Source organism: Phascolarctos cinereus, unplaced genomic scaffold (genome assembly GCF_003287225.1).
Source record: "Phascolarctos cinereus isolate Bilbo 61053 unplaced genomic scaffold, phaCin_HiC Scaffold_5;HRSCAF=322, whole genome shotgun sequence".
Lineage (NCBI taxonomy): Eukaryota > Metazoa > Chordata > Mammalia > Diprotodontia > Phascolarctidae > Phascolarctos > Phascolarctos cinereus.
The window spans coordinates 218,796,067-218,815,146 of NW_027555958.1; the positions used below are offsets into that span (position 1 = coordinate 218,796,067).

General features: G+C 37.3%; 1 protein-coding gene across 1 annotated transcript in view; it reads left to right on the forward strand.

The window, feature by feature from the left end:
- The window catches only part of LOC144457583 (fibrocystin-like), a 268,575-nt gene that overhangs the window by 184,012 nt on the left and 65,483 nt on the right, over positions 1 to 19,080 (forward strand). The window contains exon 12 of the mRNA XM_078155330.1: positions 15,770 to 16,775. Coding sequence (XP_078011456.1) covers positions 15,770 to 16,775 — 1,006 coding nt within the window. The remainder of the gene's footprint in view (positions 1 to 15,769; positions 16,776 to 19,080) is intronic.

Consider the following 19,080-nt stretch of genomic DNA (forward strand, 5'->3'; position numbering starts at 1 on the left):
CAGACCAATTGCTCTTAGAGTAGAGACTCCCTCAGTGCATCATTATAGCTTGTATGTTGTGATCAATGGAGACAAGTTGAGGTTTTCATTCCATTTGATTATAAATGGAGTTTCACTTAAGCCCAGTTCACCACAAGTAGATTCCACTGATTTTGTTTTTGTTGTTGTTTTTCCTTTCCATTTTTATCGGCAAACTTTTTGGATCTGTGTATACCCTCCAGTTTTCTCCTAGTTGTTGTTTTTGGTCAGTTGTTTCAGTCATGTCCAACTCTTCATGACCCCATTTGAGGTTTTCTTGGAAAAGATACTGACGTGGCTTGCGATTTACTTCTTCAGCGCATTTTACAGATGAGAAAAGTGATGAAAACAAGTTTAAGTGACTTGCCCAGGGTCACACAGCTCGTAAATGTCCAAGGCCAGATTTGAACTCAGGAAGATTAGTCTTCCTGATGCCGGCCCAGTACTCTATCCACTGTGCCATCTACCTGTACCTGTTCCTTCTAGTACTTTAGGTTTTCTGTTTTCAATCACTGTTTTTGATCAAAAGGCATGACCTCTTTTCCTTTTCTCTAAGCAGGTACTTAGAGAGAAAGTAGACAGACACATAAAACAGAAGTAGAGACAAAAAGTAAGACAATCTGAATATTACTTTGTGCACAGTAGGAATTCAGTAAATATTGTTACCTGATTACCCAAGTTATATAGACCTCCTAAAGAAATGAGAAAAATTTCACATTAAGTATATACACATTCCTTTAAAGGAAGTAGTAGAAAATGTTATTGTACACGTTTAATGATGGAGAAATTGAGGGAAAAACAATTAATTGATCAGGAACATAATAATGATAGTGGCAAATCTATCAATAAATAAGCATTTATTAAGTGCCTATAACATGCTAGGCGCTGTGGTTGGAACTGAAAATACAAAAAGCCAAAACAGAACAGTCCTTGCCTTCAGGAGCTTACATAACATAGGGAAAGACATGTACACGTAAAAGTATAAGTAAAATAATGAGGATTAGGGCCAGGGCCTGAGATTTCACTGGTATCAGGAACTCTCAAGTGAGGGAATTTGATAGGAAGGCAAGTCACGTCCTCTTCTTCAGCTGAATGTTTTAGAGAGATTCCTGGTGCAGTGAGAGGTTAAGAGACTCACTTAGGGTCACAAAGTCAGTGTTTGTGAGAAATGGAACTTGAACCTTGGCCCTCCTGTCTCTGGGGCCAGCTGTCTATCCACAGAGGAAACTGACTGTCACAAAATGAATACAATATGGTTTTGGAAGAGAGTCACAAACATCTTGGAGCAAGGTAGGAATTTGGGGTGTGGAAGAAAATCAGCTAGGGCTTCATGTAGGAGGTTGTGCTTAAGCTGAGCTTTAGAGGAAATTAAGTACACAAAGGGAGTAGCTAGGCTGCACAGGGGATAGAATGCAGGGCCTGGAGGCAGGAAGATTCAGCTTCCTAAGGTCAAATCTGGCTTCAGACACTTACTAGCCATATGGCCCTGGGCAAGTTACTTGCCTTAATTTTCTCACCACTAAGATGAGCCAGAGAAGAAAATGGCAAAGCACTCCAGTATCTTTGCCAAGAAAACCCCAAACGAAGTCATGAAGAGTTGGTTACAATGGAAAAATGACTGAACAACAACAATAGCAGCAAAGGATAAAAAGAGGCTGAAATAATAGGCATAAGGGGTACCCAGTACAATGGAACTGGGTAGGAGATGGAGTTTCTTGCAGAGGAACAACAAGATTTGACTGGAGCAGGGAGTACTTAAAGGGGAATAATGTATAACAAGACTGGAACTGGGTAGGAGATGGAGTTTCTTGCAGAGGAACAAGATTTGACTGGAGCAGGGAGTACTTAAAGGGGAATAATGTATAACAAGACTGGGAAGGTAGGTTGGAATCAGGTTGTGAAGGGTTTTAAATGTGAATAGAGGTATTTATATTAAGTTTTGAAGATAATAGGGAGCCACAGAAACTTACTGAGCAGGGTAGTGACATGATTGGTCCAACTTCATACCTTTAAACCCAGTTCACTCTGGAGCTCATAGACTGACCAGCAATAGGTCCCTGACCAAGCACCACTTAATGGTTATTTTTCGGGTGCTGCTGGCTCAGAGTGAATGTAAATAGTATCTGTTTCTCTTTTGTCCAGCAACCCTGAGGGTCTTCCTATCCCACTTTGATTTTTTTTTTTAAATTAAAGTGGCCATTCCTTGACTCACTTCTTAAAGAAGCCTATTCACTGAATGGCCCGTTACCTCACTCAAAGTGAGAACCTGAAAAGACCTTAGCTTAAAAGGTCCAGGGTCTCCCATTGCATCCTGATCCTGTTGTCCTGACAGATATCTGGCCACTGGACCCAGATGGGTCTGGAGGAGAAAGTGGGCCTGGTGACCTTGCACAGCCCTCCCTCACTTAAATCAAAGTCAATTGCGAGTCATGTCATCATTTCCCTGATGTCCTGGTCCTCTTCCAGAATGAAGGACAAACACAACAACAACAGACTCTCCTTGTAGAATATCATTTTTTTCTTATATTTTATTTTCCCCCAATTACATGTTAAAACAATTTTTAATATTTTTTCAAGTTTTGAATTCCAGTATGCCCAAAGGGATATAAAATTGTTCATACCCTTTGGTCCAACAATACCACTAGTAGGTCTGCATCCCAAAGAGATCATAAAAAAGGGAAAAGGACCCACGTGTACAAAAATATTTATAGCAGCTCTTTTGTGGTAGCAGAGAATTGGAAGTTGAGAGGATTCCCATCACTTGGGGAATGGCTGAACAAGTTGTGATATATCAATGTAATGGAATACTATTGTTCTATAAGAAATGATGAACTGGTGGGGCCATGGTAATGGAGAGAAGGGAAGAGATGGTAGAGATGCTGTGGAGGTGGAAATGGAAAGGTTTGACACCGTATGATATATGCTGGGTGAGGAAGACTCAAGGACCAACCTGAATGGCCGTATGGATGGCTATGCACTAAGAAGGAATAAGGAAGCTTGGAAAAGAAAATGATTTGAAGGAAAACAATGATTTCTCCTTTAGGAAAAAAGTGGCTAATTTGATTTAACATTTTTATTTAGGTGAAAGTTGAATGCCAAATGTTATTAATATTGTCTTTCTTCTAAATAATTCATTAGTTCTTTTCCATGTGGCTCCTCTCCATTTTTTTTTCTTTTTTAGAGTAGGGGAGTGGAATTGAGAGAGTAGAGGGTAGCCAGTCCTGTACTTGTGATTTCATCAGTGTGAGGAATTTCCAACATAGAAATATTCTCTTCTAATACAGATTGGCAACTAGTCTGTGACTTGGAGCTTTAGACTCTTGGCCAGGGGAACTGAAAGGTTAAATGATTTCCCTGTGATCATACAACTTGTGTATACCTGAGGCAAGAATAGAATTTGGGTCTTCCTCACTCTAAGGTGGGTTTTCTATCCACTGTACCATGCTGCCTCTCATATTCACTCACATCAGGATTAGATCATTACAAAGAAAGTTCTGAATGTTTTCTGGTAGCATGTCATCTGTCCTCTTGTTTGCAGACTGTTTTACCCAGTTGGCATCCTATAACTGAATCTAGACAACCAAGATGAAGAAATGCATGCTGCATAAAATTTAGTAGGTGTTTCTAAGTAGTTAGATCAGGCGATTCAAGTAAAGTTGTACTGCTGGTTTTTTTTTTTTAACCTGGTTTTCCTAGCTTGTTCCCCATACACAGAATCCTGGGAGCTAGGATAGATTTAGACCTAGAAGTAGCCACAGAGTCATCTAGTACAATCATCTTATTTTACAGATGAAGAACTGAGGCCCAGAGGGCTGAAGTGACTTGTCTGAAGTCACACAGGTAATATGCGGAAGAGCCAGGATTTTAACCCAAATCTTTTGGCTCCAAATCCCTTGCTCCTTTCCATCGCATCACGTTGCCTTTCAACTAATCTATGAGAATATCTAGATAAAAAAGCTATTTTCCATTTTATTTGAAGCTACTTGATACAAATTTCAAAATAAAGAAAATATGGTTGGGAACAAAACATTCTGAAGCTTCAGGAAACATGAGAGCTTAAGATATGATCATTAATTGTCATGTTTATGTTGTTTCTCGGGGCAGGTAGGTAGCACAGTAGATAGAATGCTAGGCTTGGAGTCAGGAAGACTCATCTTTGTGAATTCAAATCCAGTCTCAGACACTTACTAGCTGTGTGACTCTGGGCAAGCCCTTTTCCCCCCTCAGTTTCCTCATTTGTGAAATGAACTAGAGAAAGAAATGGCAAACTACTGCTGTACCTTTGCCAAGAAAACCCTAAATGGGGTCACGAAGAGTCGGACGCAACTGAAATAACTGAAATGACAGCAACAAATATTGTTCTTCCTTTAAATAGCATGTCTAGTGGCCTTGCCACCCACAGGCTTCCTGGGAAATACTCTCTGCTCTACCTGAGTTCCCATAAATTGACAGCCCTCCTTGCAAAAGGAGACTGAGATAAAAATGAGATGAGGCTGAAGTTTCCTATTCCCAGCACTGATTTTTATCTCAGATAATTTTTTTTTTATTTTATATTTTTTTTGCTGGAGAGAAGGAATGATTTATCTCACCAAGACCTGTCTATGAGTTCTGGCTACTGAAAAGTGGGAACATTTCTCTCTAGAGAGAGAAGTGGCAATAATCGTCAGGAATAGATTTCAACTTTATTTGACTAATTCTTTCACCACTTGTCAAAAGAACATACTTTTGTTTACGGTAACAAAACAAGCTCTTTCCTCTCCCATTTCTCGAGTGAGTAGTATGGGCACTTGTGGTGAACACACATTACTGCTAACTGTTATGATGTTTGCTGTCAAACTCATTTATTTATGCAACTGCTGTGGAAAAGCCCCAGGCCCATAAGCAGGCATGAAAGATTTCAGAGTCATGGTGTGGGGTCATGAAAGGGAAAAAAAAAAGAGGAGGGGGGAAGCCTCCACTGGTTATGAGAAAGGAACTGACACAGGAAATGGTCACATATGGCGCAGATTTATTGTGTCCGGGGCTTCCCATTCAAATCTCATTATATCCACAGCTCAGAGCAGGCCATGGCACAACCACATTCATTTTCGTTCTGGCATCCGACAAAATTACCGTTCTAGCTTCAAATCGAGGGCTGGAGAGGTGATAGGTTTATCATTCTAGGAAGAGAGTGAGCCAGGAATTGTATTTGTAAAGAATGCTGTTGGCTGCCCCTGCCTTTAAATTAAGCCATGAGCATCGCTTTGTTTGAAGCTGGCAGACGAGGTTTACTAGCAGAAAAAAAAAGGGGGATATGGAGGAGGGAGGATGAGGGAAAAGCTTGTGGTTGGTTTTAAATGCAGGATATAAAGGGAATGAGGACTTGAGGGAGGAAATAAGGAAAGTTAAATGGTGAACCCACCATAAATTTTACAGTGTATTTTTTTTAATTAGGTGAAGTATAGAGGTATCCTGTTTGTCTTTAACCCTTTCTTATATCTCTTTTAAGAAGTGAATTCTCATGCCCCAGATTTATCCCTACCTTCAGTGAGAAACTTTTTGAAGCAATGGAGAGAGCACTGATTTGGAATCAGAGAGATGAAGGGGATAAATGGTACCACTTGCTGCCTTAGTGACCTTGGGCAAGTAACTTAATTTCTCTAGTCCTCAGTTTCTTCATCTATAAAATAAGGAACTGTAAGGTCCAGGATCTATGATCTCATGACCTGAATTCAAACCCTAACTCTACCACTGGGTAACTGTGTGACGGTGGGCAGTTTATTTATCTAGGCTTTAATTGCTCTATTTGTAAAATGATGAAGGTTGTACTAGATTGAGTGCTTAGGTTCTGTCCAGCACTGAGTATTTTTGTGAGTATATGATCCTGATCGTCTGCTATTCAGAGTTTAAATCTTTGAGTAGAAAATTTCTAATCCAACCTAATCCAATACAATTCAAGAGTCAAACAATAAGCACGTATGCTGGGTAGAGATACGAAGACATGAAACAGTTTCTGGCTTAAAGTTTACTTTCTATCTGTAAAGATAACACAAAATTTACTAAGTGTTATGTGAAAAAAACCTTGTGATAGGTGCTAGGGACACAGAGATAAAAAAAAAAAGATGGAAGGAATAACAATCCCTGAGCTTCAAGAGTTTATGGTCTAAGCTTATTCAATGTTGAAAATTTAGCAACTCACTATAATTAACTGATATAGTCTGACCTGAATTCTATATGACATTCAGAAAATAAAACTAAAGAACTGGGGGAGTGTTCATCTAAATCTATAAGCAAAATCATGGTATACGAGAAATCTCTGTGCAATACAAACAATTCCAAATGATCTTGAGTTAAATTCTACTGCCTCTAACAACTCTGTGTCCTACTGGCTAATGTATTATCTTAGTAGTATACCATTTTTGTTGGGAGTCAGTCACAAGTGTGCTGGGGACAGCTCAAACTACCTCTCAAGAATTATCTGTTAGATTTTCAGTGTGAGCATTAGGTACTGTTGTTCAGTTTCAATCATGTCCTACTCTTTGTGACCTCATTTAGGGTTTTCTTGCCAACAATAATGAAGTGATTTGCCATTTCCTTCTCCAGTTCATTTTACAAATGAGGAAACAAAGGCAAACAGGATTAAGTGACTTACCCAGGGTCACACAGCTAAGTAAGTGTTTGAGGTCAGATTTGAACTCAGGAAGATGAGTCTTTCTAATTCCAGGCCTGGTACTCTATCACCTCAGAAATTAGCAAAGACTACAAATCAGGGCTTGATTTATTGTTTTGTTGGTTGTTTAGACTTAGGAAAGAGATGGTGAAAATATTAATAAAGCAGATGAAACTTAGAAGTGTGTCCTGTGTACATTCTCACAAATCTTCTCCCCAGGTAGTTTTTACACATTTATTAACACACCCTTGCAATCAATTGTAGGACCTACCTAACAAATGGCCTTTTCTTGTGAACATTTTCTGTTCGTTTAGCCATTTCCCCATCAGAATGTAATCTTCCTGAAGGCAGTAACTATTTCCCTTTCACCTTTGTTTCTCCAAAGTTTGGCAGAGGTCCTGGAACTTAATAGGTACTTCATAAATGCTTACTGGATCTTTGATTAAACCACAAAGCCCAGAAAAGTTTCCAATGCTTGGGAAGTTCCTCACTGTAAGCTCATAATTCCCAGAACATTGATCCCCTTCTCTTTTTGCCAAAGTATTTAGAATAGAATGCTGTAGTGTCACGCTTTATCAGTAGGTAATAACATCTACAAATGTGTAGACTTCAGTTTGAAAATTCTATAACTTTAATTTCCTAGAACATAATGTATTGTCATTTAGAGTTAATAGAGACATTAACACCATAGTTTAATCCTTTCTACTATACAGATAAAGAAACTGAGGCCCACAGAAGTTAAGTGGCTTACCCAAGATCTCACACAGTAAGTGCAGAGCCAGAATTTGAAACATAGGGTTTTGGTTCCCCAGTCATTATCTACCTGTACAAGATAATCTTGTTACCAAAGTCCTTGACTCAATCAAATGGCTCACAACCTTATCAGTATAGATGTCATCAAACTAGAGGTATTACCACCTTCAGGAATTAGGTGGGACAGTGGATGGAGTGCTGGGCCTAGAGTCAGGAATGCATCTTTGTGAGTTCAAATCTAGCCTCAGACACTTACTAGCTGTGTGACCTTGGGTAAGTCACATAACCCTGTTTGCCTCAGTTTCCTCATCTGTAGAATGAGTTGGAGAAGGAGACAGCAAATCTTTCCAGTACCTTTGCCAAGAAAACCCCAAATAAGGTCACAAAGAGTCAGACATGACTGAATAACAACATCTTTACCACCTTTTTTTCCACTGTGCCTAAGGAGTAAGGGACCATTCCATCTGACTTAGAGCTGAAAGCTTCCAAATGTGATCTACTTGAGAGAAGGGACTGTTTTTCTTTTCTATTGGTATCCCTAGTGCTTAGCACAGTGTTTTGCCCATAATAAGTGCTTAATGCATGTTTCATTCACTTATTCATTTGTTCATTCATTCAATCTTCTTTCACTTCAAAAATTAGAAATTTCAAAGAACATATATACTTATAATGACAGATAATTGACATATATTCATAAGATCATTCATTGATCTTATGGGACCTAGAAGGGACCTCTGAGGTCTTCTAGTTCAATGTTCTCCTGTTGTAGATGAGAAAAATGGAGGCATGTAGAGAAATTGCTACTCGTCCCAGTGCCTAGCACACTTCATAAATGCTTGCTGATTGATTGGTTGTTTTAGAAAGTTACACAAGTAGTGAGTAGGAGAGTCAAGGTTTGTGCCCAGATCCACTGCACTTTCCACTTTTCAAAGTATATCTTTGTTGCTTTTTAAATGGAGGTTCTTTTTAAATAAGAATCGGTGCATTATTGGCACTCAACAAACCTTCAGAAGCCATCACAAGTAATCTCTAAATTAGAAAGCTGTTTTAAATAACAATTTTGAGTCATATTTGATTTACATTTAGCATCACTTCACGGTGAAACCACCTTACTCTTACTGTTGAAGTTCTGTGATGCACCATCATTCTTAAATCTTAAAATAGTAATTAAAGATGCACAGTCAATGTTTTATAATAATAATGAAGCCTCCCATGCTTCCAATAGCACAAGAGTTTATTTTCCTTGAACTTTTATCTTGAGATTTCAACTGTTCCCTTTGCAATTTTAGGACTGCTTGGGGACTTTGTATTTTTACTCCTAATAGCCTAGGGCAACAGGACAACATATCTAAATAGGGTTAAATTCAACCTTTCCTCACTTTATTTTATCTTGTGGTCATTAATTTTTGTTAAATTGGAAATAATGAAGTGTAAATCTGGTTTGACAGAAGAAATTGGAAAAGATTTCTTCTCTCTTCTTGAAAATAGGAGAATAGTTATGTATTTTGTTTTTGTCAAAAATCTCCTATATTTTACTCTACCATGAATTGTAGAATCCATCACAAAATGGCTAAAAAAATTACTGAGGGAAATGGTGGTGTTAACCTGAAGGAAAAAAAATCATTAATGTTGATGTGTTTCATTCAATTTTAAACATATAACTTTTTTTTCTTTCACAGAAAAGGGGAAGATGGAAGGATTCTATGTGCCTTTGAGTCAAAACATTTATTTTAAAAATACTTTTTTTTTTCTTCCCTTCTGATCCATTTTTCTAAATAAAGGATATGAGTTGTTTTTTTTTAATTTTTTTTTTTTCTGAGTAAAGACGACCCCTTTGGCGTATTTTCTTTTCAAACGTGAAATGAGGTGGAAAATCCTCATTTCACGACAGGAAGGACAAATATTGACACAAAGTTAATATTTGTCAGAACCCTGGAAGCGACTTGAGTATTTTAAAACACACACACACACACACACACGCACACACACACACACGCACACACACACACACATGCACACACACACACACACACACACACACACACACGCCACACGCCACACCTATTTTCAGTTGCTATTTCTAAGGTTTCCAGTCTTAGGAAAGGAGAATACAGGGTAAGGTATAAAGGTATATCTGGGGCCTGTGAGAAGGCTAGAGATATACACAAAGGCAGTGCCCATGCGCACACGCTCACAAACACAAATACAACCTGTTTAATCTAATTTCCCCCATTTAGAAAAGAGTTTCTGGACTTTATCACTGTTATTGTCCATCTTGAATGCAAATAGCATATGTCAAGTCAATATTCAGTGGTCACTCAGTATTTATTAAGTCCTGTCCATTCTGGCCTTTTTTGAGAGGGAAGCCCTGAGGGCAACTGGGCTGTGGCCCTCACAGACTGTGTCACTTATCTATTCACATTGATTATGAGAGTCAGCTGTGGCCAGACCTAGCTTTTTTTTCTCCCTTCTTCTCTTGGCCCCTCTTACAAGCACCCCTGCCTGGATTTTCATGAGGAAATAATCAGATTAGGCCTTCAGCGGTGAGTTCATATGGAGTTCTTCTTTCTCCAGTGTGCTACTAACTGAATAAACGTGTTTGGTGGTAAATTGTAAATGACATTATGATTACCAAGGCCAGCATGGGTTTCATTTAAAAGTGATCAGAATTGCAGACCACAGAAATTGTGACTGGCAGATAAGGCCATTTGGGGAGGTAGGAAAAGAAAGGACATAAACAAGAGGAAGAGAACCAGCTACAACTATTCTGGAGTCAACCTCTTCCAAAAGAGAGGAAGGAGCAAAAAAGGAAGAAACTCTGAAAGATGACTGAAGAGCTGAAAAGCTAGTCAATGGTATAATTTCAGTGGATTCTCTGGTGGAGATGTTGCCTGAAAGATTGAATTATGATAGTCAGGTTGTATACATTGCTCTTCTCTCAGTATATATCACCTGTACCTTCCCAAAGTAAAGAGGCACTTCTGCGCATTTGAATTGAAACTAAATATATTGCTCAAGCAGATTCTTTTTTTTTCTTTCTAATTAACTCTAAGAGGAAAAAGGCAAATGGGAATAAAAGAAGTCCTAGTATTTCTGTTTAGCACTGGCAAACCCTTCTTTAAGATATTGGTAGTTTTTTTTTTTTAGAGAAAGACTGATTTATAAAATGATTAGTGTTCTAACTTATTTACATAAACTTGATCAATCATTTATTGTCTGATGCTTATATCCAGACTATTTAGCACCCTGAAATTCAGAGTAGCTTTGAAAACATAAGTTGGTTATGGTTTTACTGTCATATTTTTGTGATAACATCAAGAAATATTAAAAAAAAAAGACAAAATAGGGAAAGCTAACTGGTTGTCACCAAATCTGCATATCCAGTTGTACTAATGAATAGCCAATAACATGTATATGTTTGTTTCACTGAAGATATGCATATAAAATACTCATTACAAAACATGCTGTATCTTGATTGCCAATATGATTATTGTTGTCCCTACAACTCACATTTTGAAGGATTCACTTTTTGTTAATCATGTTGCCTTTTATTTTATGTGTAGTTCCACTCTCAGTTATGTCAGGTACTATATTAAAGAGTACTGCTTAAGTAAGCAATGCTTTCAATACAAAGTTTTGAACCCCACTACAGTATCCTTGCCTAAAAATAAAAAAAAGCAGGCAAATAAAATACAAATTCAGAGCAAAGGTTATTTAATGAAACAGAATCAAATGGTAAATAACAACAAATTGAGTCAGATAATAAATATTTTTGGTATCTATAACAAATGGATGTCACCTCCCATTCCTTGTAGGATAAAGTCTCTAATTACTCTGTCCCCCAAACATAGTGGGACAGGATCATTTTCAGATCACTCAGGGCATGGGCTTTGAAGGTTACAGTCCAAAGTATTCTTGCTTAACCATTCGCCTTTCAATACTAATGAGACAATCTAGTAAAGTGCTGATTTCTCAGTGCTATAGACAGAGAGTGTTGACATTTGACTTTTTTTTTTTTTTTGGCCAGGTAAATGATGGAATCTCTTATCACAGAGATGAGTTTCAAGGTGTCAAAGACAAGGGTCTTATTTTGTGATTCTCCTATTACCACCTCTCTGTCCATATTGCCTTCTTCACAAGACGGTCTTCACTTTTTTGTTAAGTCTATTATAGTATGGGTATTCCTCATCGAATCAGAATCTTATTTGGATTCCATCACCGCGTGGTGGGCTCACTCACAGTCCTCCAAGAAATAATAGGCTAGATAATTTTCTCCCCTGAGTAAGGACCCCTTAGATGTAAACATTATGGGAAATGCCCATCTTACAGACAAGCCCATTATATGTGTAACCATCGATAGAGGGTTAGAAATATGGTTTCTCTACCACTATATAACTTTTAACTGTTAAAATTTCATTTGTTCACCCATTAATTTGCTATTAGTGACAGAAAAGGGGGCCAGAACTAGGAAAATGCTGAAGTTTTATTATAGTATGAAGTTTTGTGGGAAAAGTAAACATGCACCTGACTCTGGCAGAAGAGCTAAAGCAAATATATTTGTGGGAATAAGAATAAATTCAATTACAATGTTGACAGCTAGACTGGATTCATGTAGACTAGTTAAATATCTTACATACTGGTGATGGATCATCTAAACCAATTCACAGGCTAGTGCTTAGATACTCCATGCTTTTAGAATTCAGAGCTAAATGACAGCCAAACTGTTATTAAACCCAATCCCCTAATTTTATTCTTTGTCATATCACCAGAATATCTCTACTATTTGTGCATAGTTATTTACATGGTATCTCCCTTACTAGAACGTGAGCTCCTTGAAGGCAGAAACTGTCTTTCAGCTTTCAGCACTTAGTACGGCGCTTTGCACAGAATAGGTGCTTAAAAATTGACTGACTGATCTTACGTGTAACAGTTGCTTCATAAATGCAAGGTAAATAAAGGAGTAAATTATAATATGCCTAATCAGAAAGGCCCATATTTTTTGTAGTGAAATTCACATTTAAATGAGCTATACAACAAAGATACCTAGAGGGTTGGGGTTAAACTGGAAGGAATATTAAATAATATTAGGATCATAAAATTTTCGAGCTGAAAGAAAACTTAGATCCATCAGTACTTACTTATTGAGTACCATCGTATACATGGAACTGTGTTATGCACACTGTAGAATAAAAATTATAAGACAATCTCTGGTCTTTCAGAGGAATGCCATTTTTTGTTGTTGTTGTTATGTGTGTGTTTTTTTTAAGGAGATTGGGGTTAAGTGACTTGCCCAGGGTCACACAGTTAGTAAATGTGTCAAGTGTTTGGTTTGAGGCCAGATTTGAACTTAGGTCCTCCTGACTTCAGGGCCAGTGCTCTATCCACTGTGCCACTTAGCTGCACTGATTATTTTTGAGATAAGAATTCATTCTTTGAAAAGTAAATGGTTCATCTAATATTAAACAGCTTCTTAGAGACAGAGAATCCAACTCTTCTGATTCCTAGTTATGGTGACTGAGCCATATCAAGCACAAAAGACATTTGATCAGTAGTGCATAGTAAAATGAATGACTTGATTGTGAAGATGCAAGTACAATATTTAGAAGTGATCCATGCTAAAGAGAAGTGCTTAATTTGAGTCATCTGAATTCATAATCTATAATATTACTTTCAAGTAATGTTTATACTTTCCCATCTCTATAAAATTGCTATGAGAATAATTCACATGTACATTGAAGGAAGACTTCATGAAGTTATGCAACTGTAAGAGGCTGTTTTGCAAACAGCATTCTTTAACATACCATATCTTTATAATAACACTAAGTGGTATAGTGTATACTGGATCACATTGTGTTTATGTTCTGTTTGCCATAAACAAGCATTTGATTAATAAGAACAAAATCGCATCTTAAATTCATTTGTCTACCAAAGTGTCTTCCATATGTATATGTATATGTATATGTATATGTATATGTATATGTATATGTATATGTGTATGTGTATGTGTATGTGTATGTGTATGTGTGTATGTGTATGAGTATGTGTGTATGTGTATATGTGTGTGTATGTGTATATGTGTATATGTATATGTGTATGTGTATGTGTATATGTCTGTGTCTATGTCTATGTGTATATAAAATCATACAAGATTCCTTGAATATGCAATAATAGAGATGATTTTGTTCAATAACTCTCTAATCCCTTATATCAGGTATAAAACATGAAGACCTATGCTTGTCCCAGGTGTTTGCCACTGTTATGAAATATATTCTACCCAGAGTCCACATGTAAGACAGATTCTTTGTAAATGGTGGGGTCCTTCAAATGCTCCAGTTTGCAAGTGAAATTATGCTAATTACATTAAGGCCTGCAACATTGCTGAACTTCCTAAATGAGATGAAGACTGCTTATTGTCCAGACTTAGGACATTCAGTTGTCCATACAACCTACAAAATATTCCATTAGCACATAAATCTTGTACTGATAATGCCAATGGTCAATGAACTTTACCTAGAATTAAAGAGGAAGAGAAGAGTCATGGTCTAGATTTCCTTGGCAGAAATGCTAGTTTTCCAAGTATTTATCTGAATAAAAGCCTCATTAAAATAAAAATAGTTCTTCAGTGGTACTTTATGGTTGTAAGACATAGAATACCATAGCTTCTGAAGAATTCAAGTTGAGGGTCTCCCAAAATGTAATAGGAAGTTGCACAATGTACGTGTGAACAAATGGAAACACATCACCAATAAAAAATTGTAAAAGAGATACAGCATAAAGGATATTAGCATATAGGTATATGTCCATAAAAGAAGCCAGTCTAGTAGTTCCATAGTGAAGAAAAGGGATAACCAAAGGATTACCCACATGATCTACAGTTATCCATGTAATAGTGAGACTGAGGTTAATTCCCTAAGGACCTGGACTGGCTCCTTTCAGGTCAATGTACAGAAAGACATTGACAAAAATTGTACAATCATCGAGGGCATGGATGAATTGTAAACCACATCATTAGAGAGAGTAGTCGCATTGTTGAGATCACAGACTCATTGAGGAACAGAAGTATTTCTGGCCTATCTTTTTTTTTTCCTCTTATCATTGCTTTGTTTGTTTTAATTCTCACCAAACTGGTTTCATGTTAGAGCAACCCTCAATGAACAAATGTGTCAAAAAGCCCCGTCTTAGCTAGTTTCTTTATGAAACATATTTGCTGCTAGAAGTTCTGATTTTGTGCAAGTAATATGCAATGTCAAAAAGTAGTAACATTATTAGATATGTATGCCAAATTCTATCAAATTCAAGTTCATTATGAAAAATTTGCTGAATTACAAAAAGACCTAGAATTCTAGGTCCTCAAGTGTGGCCCTTTGACTAAATCCAAACTTCACAAAACAGATCCCCTTGATAAAAGGATTTGTTCTGTAAAACTTGGACTCAGTGAAAAGGCCACATCCAAGGACCTAGAAGGCCACATGCGACCTTGAGGCAGCAGGTTCCATAACACTTGAAGGAAACATTAAAGACTCAAAATTAGATAAATTTGAGATTTCATTCAAGTCAAGTGGATTTGAATCCTGCTTCAAAAATGGGAAGAATTATATCAGTCTTCCTTGCCTTGTTTGTAAAATGGGAAAAATCATATCTGTAGTGCCTGTCTTATAGTATTGCTATTGAGAGAAAATGAGTTAACTTACTGGATGTAAGGCACTTGCATAGAAGTGAAAATTACTCCTGGTACTGCTACTATTCTTGCTTTGTGCCAGTACAGCTGCTGCTGAGAGTGTGGTGAGGATATAAATAAATGTATTTTTCACTATTTCTATCATCTACATAGATCTGGAATTTAAATGTTTCATACCCTTTAACCTTAGTGTTATCAATACTATGCTTATATCCCAAAAAGATCAAAGAAAAAGGGAAAAGGATCCATTTGTTTAAAAGTATTTATAGTGTCTCTTTTGTGTGTATGTGTGTGTGTGTGTGTGTGTGTGTGTGTGTGTGTGTGTGTGTGTGGTGGTCAAGAACTGTAAACTAAGGGGATGCCCATTAATTGGGGAATAACTAAACAAATTATAGGAATGTAATGGAATGCTTTCATGCCATACGAAATGTTATAAAAGATAGTTTCAGACAATCCTGTGAAGACCTACCTGAAGTGATTCAGAGTGAAGTAAGCAGAACCAGTAGAACAAGTTCTAAAATAGCAACATTATACAGACAAATAATGACTAACTATGTTTTCAGAGGACTGATGATGAAACATTATGTCTATATAGATGTGATAGACTCAGGGTTATAATGGGAAATTATAGATATTAATCTCACTTATTTATTATATTAATTATATTCTAGGTATATTTAAAGAAGACCAAAAATGCACCTATAGACCATCATTGCAAAGCTATGTCTGCAAACAGGCAGACTATGCACTTCTGATCCTTGAAATTATTGCTCCAGGGAGGAAAAATCCATCTCCAGTGCTATCAGTGACAAGTGGCTTTGTGGGAACCTTCTCTCGCATAGCTGCCCACCCCTCCTGCTCTGCTTCTTCATTTTTACCAGCTTTCTATTCTGTTTTACCAATCAACTCACTCACCAAAATTTGCTTTGTGAATTGTGTTCCTCAAGCCATGCGTTTTTATCTCATTGGGAGTGAAAGGTCCTCTAAACTTCTGGCTGTGTTCTACTTTGAGCTTCAGAGCCCTCGTGTTTTCTTCCGTGGACATTTCATCCCGCCCACTCCAGTTCCATCAGACGCTTGGCAAGAGAGTGGGGCTATTGGTACCAACTATTTCAGCTTCATGGATAATCTTTTGTATATCCTCCTGCAAGGGGATGAGCCTGTCGAGGTGCATTCTGCAGTTTCTATCCATGTAGCCTTCACAGTGACATTATCAATCACACTGGAAGGTTGGGAAACAGCCATTCAACAAAGATTGGCTCGTTTCTTACAGATTGGCCAAGACTGTATCAGAATTGTTCATGTAATGCCAGGTGGTGAATGGACCTTAAAGGCCATTGCTGATGGTGCGGCCAAAAGGCAACATCACTGCCCCACTGGGACCTTTTGTACTAGTTGTCCTAGAATGGATCAGCATAGAAGGCTCATGAAAAAGATGGAAACATGGGTCCCACCACCAACTTATTCAGAAAACAATTCAAAAGTGGTGGTCATTGAAATTGGTGATCTGTCAGCTATAGGAAGTGCCAAAGTGGCTCCCTCCTTATCCACCGATGCATTGCAGCGTTTGGCTCATCAGATTATCAATGCTCAACAGACTGGGGAATTGCAGGAAGCCTTGGATATGCCAACTGAGGCCCTGCTGATCAGTCTTTCAGCTGGAGTAGATACTTCTGGGTAAGTGTTTGCTGAAGTAAAAGCTGTTGTCATGAATTTTGGTAGCAAATTCAGTCAGGTCTTCTTGGCTTCACATTACAGATGGGGAAACTGAGGCACAGAGAAGTTAAACTAATCACCCTGAATCACATGACTGAAATAATACTCTAAAGTCAGAATGAGAATTCAGATAATTACCCAAGTTTTCATGCATGATCTTTTAATTTTTGTTTATGTACTCTGTACCTGGTTAATTATCCTCAGATCACTGATAGTTCTCAAGAAAGATTTGAAAAAAAATCCATTTTAGGATTCCCTAATTCGATTTAATTTTTAAATGAAATTTGATATCAGAAATTTTAAATTAAATTTTAAAAGAAAAACTTAAGAAAGGCAGTGTGGCATGCTGAATGGAGAGCCAGCATGGAGTCAGGAGTACTATGGTTGAAGTCCCACATCTGATAAATATTGGCCATGTGATGATGGCCAAATCATAATTTCTCAGTGTCTATAAGTAATGAAGGAGGTATTGATCCATATTGGTAAAAGGAGTTTCCACAAAAGAAGTTCCCATATGCCAGTGAAATCACTGGAGTGGTCCTACCCAACCAGCAGCCTCACTACTCCGCACGCAATTATAAAATTATTTTAAAAAGTCAAATTATGATCAACAGCAGCAAAATCAGATAAAGAATCGAAGCAGCAAAACCTTACATAAAATCTTTAGCATTTAACAAGATAGAACCATCTCAATGATTACTAGACAAAAGAATATTTTTATTTTGTGTTCTTGTCCAGATTTTCCTGATTTTATGCTACTTCTGCCCTTTACCCCCTTACTTGAAAAAAAAATAGCTGCAGCCAGTGTGTATACTATTTTTGTTCTGCTGATTTACCTTTGGATCACTTTATACAGATTTTATGATTGTTTCTTTCGTTGTTCTTATCATTTTTCATAGCACCATAATATTCCATTATGTTAATATAACCATGATTCATTCAAAAGTTCCTCTGATTGTTAGTCACATAAATTATTTCTCATTTTTAAATTGGTTGTGCAGTGGATAGATTCAGGAAGACCTGAGTTCAAATATGACCTCAGATACTTCCTAGCAAATCACTTAGCTCCTTTTTGCCTCAGTTTTTCCATCTATAAAATGGGGATAATGATAGCATCTACTTTCCAGGGTTCTTGCGAGGACCAAATGAGAAAATCGTTGTAAAGCATTTAGCACAGCACCTGGTACATAGTAAGTGCCACATAAATGTTAGTTATTATTAGTAGTATAGTAGTAGTATTAATGTCATCATTGTTATGACTTGCTATAAACCATTTTGCATAGATAGACCCTCTTTTCCTTTTTATGATGTATTTACTATAAAATCTTAAATTTGAATTTCTAGATCAAAAGGCATAATTAAGTTGTGTATCTTACTGAGTATTGCTTTAATTGTACCTCAATATTTGCATTAGTTTACATTCCCACCAGGAATATACGTGGAGCAAAGTCAGCCCTGGTGTAGACAAATGAGTTAGCATCCTATGATTAACACATATAGCCTGCAAGGCTCTGCATCCTCAAGAAAGACCCAGGAAAGTTAAAAACAAACAAACAAACTCCAGGGTGGTCAAAAAGACACTGCGAGGAATGGTAGCAATCATAGCAACCCTGAAACACTTAGCCTGCCACAGCTCAGGCACAAAGGTCCCTGAGGACCTCAGCATTTGGCCCTGAGATGCCATAGAAGGCTCTGAAGAACCTGAACTCTGAACCTCAAAGATCAAGGAGGGGCCTCAGTCTGGGAAGTAGATGTTAGTGCAGGAACCCAGGGGACCCAGGGTGAGACCAAGCAGGAAAGACCACAACATGGGGAAGAACCTGTCTTGTCACTAAAGCCCAATTCAGCAACCATGGCTGAAGAGATGAGTAAAGCAAGATAGATGCCAGATATCATATATACTCACATACACAGATATAGGTAGACACATATGTGTGTATATATGTGAGATATACATATATATGCACATATATATGTGCCTATAAAATATATACACATGCAAATCTATACATGTGATATAAAGACATATGCTATATATACCTGATATATAATATGTATAATATTATACAATATATAATGTGTGTATGTAAAATCTAGATAATTTCCAAAAGAAAGAGCAATTATCTCTGTAAAAACTGCCAGCAAAAGCTCAAGGGAAAAGATGAATTTTTCACAAGGACCACAAGACTACCTAGAAGAAATGAAGCAAGAGATTTAAAAAAAAAAGAAGCAGCTTTGAGTAGAAGGAGAATAAATTACTTAGAAC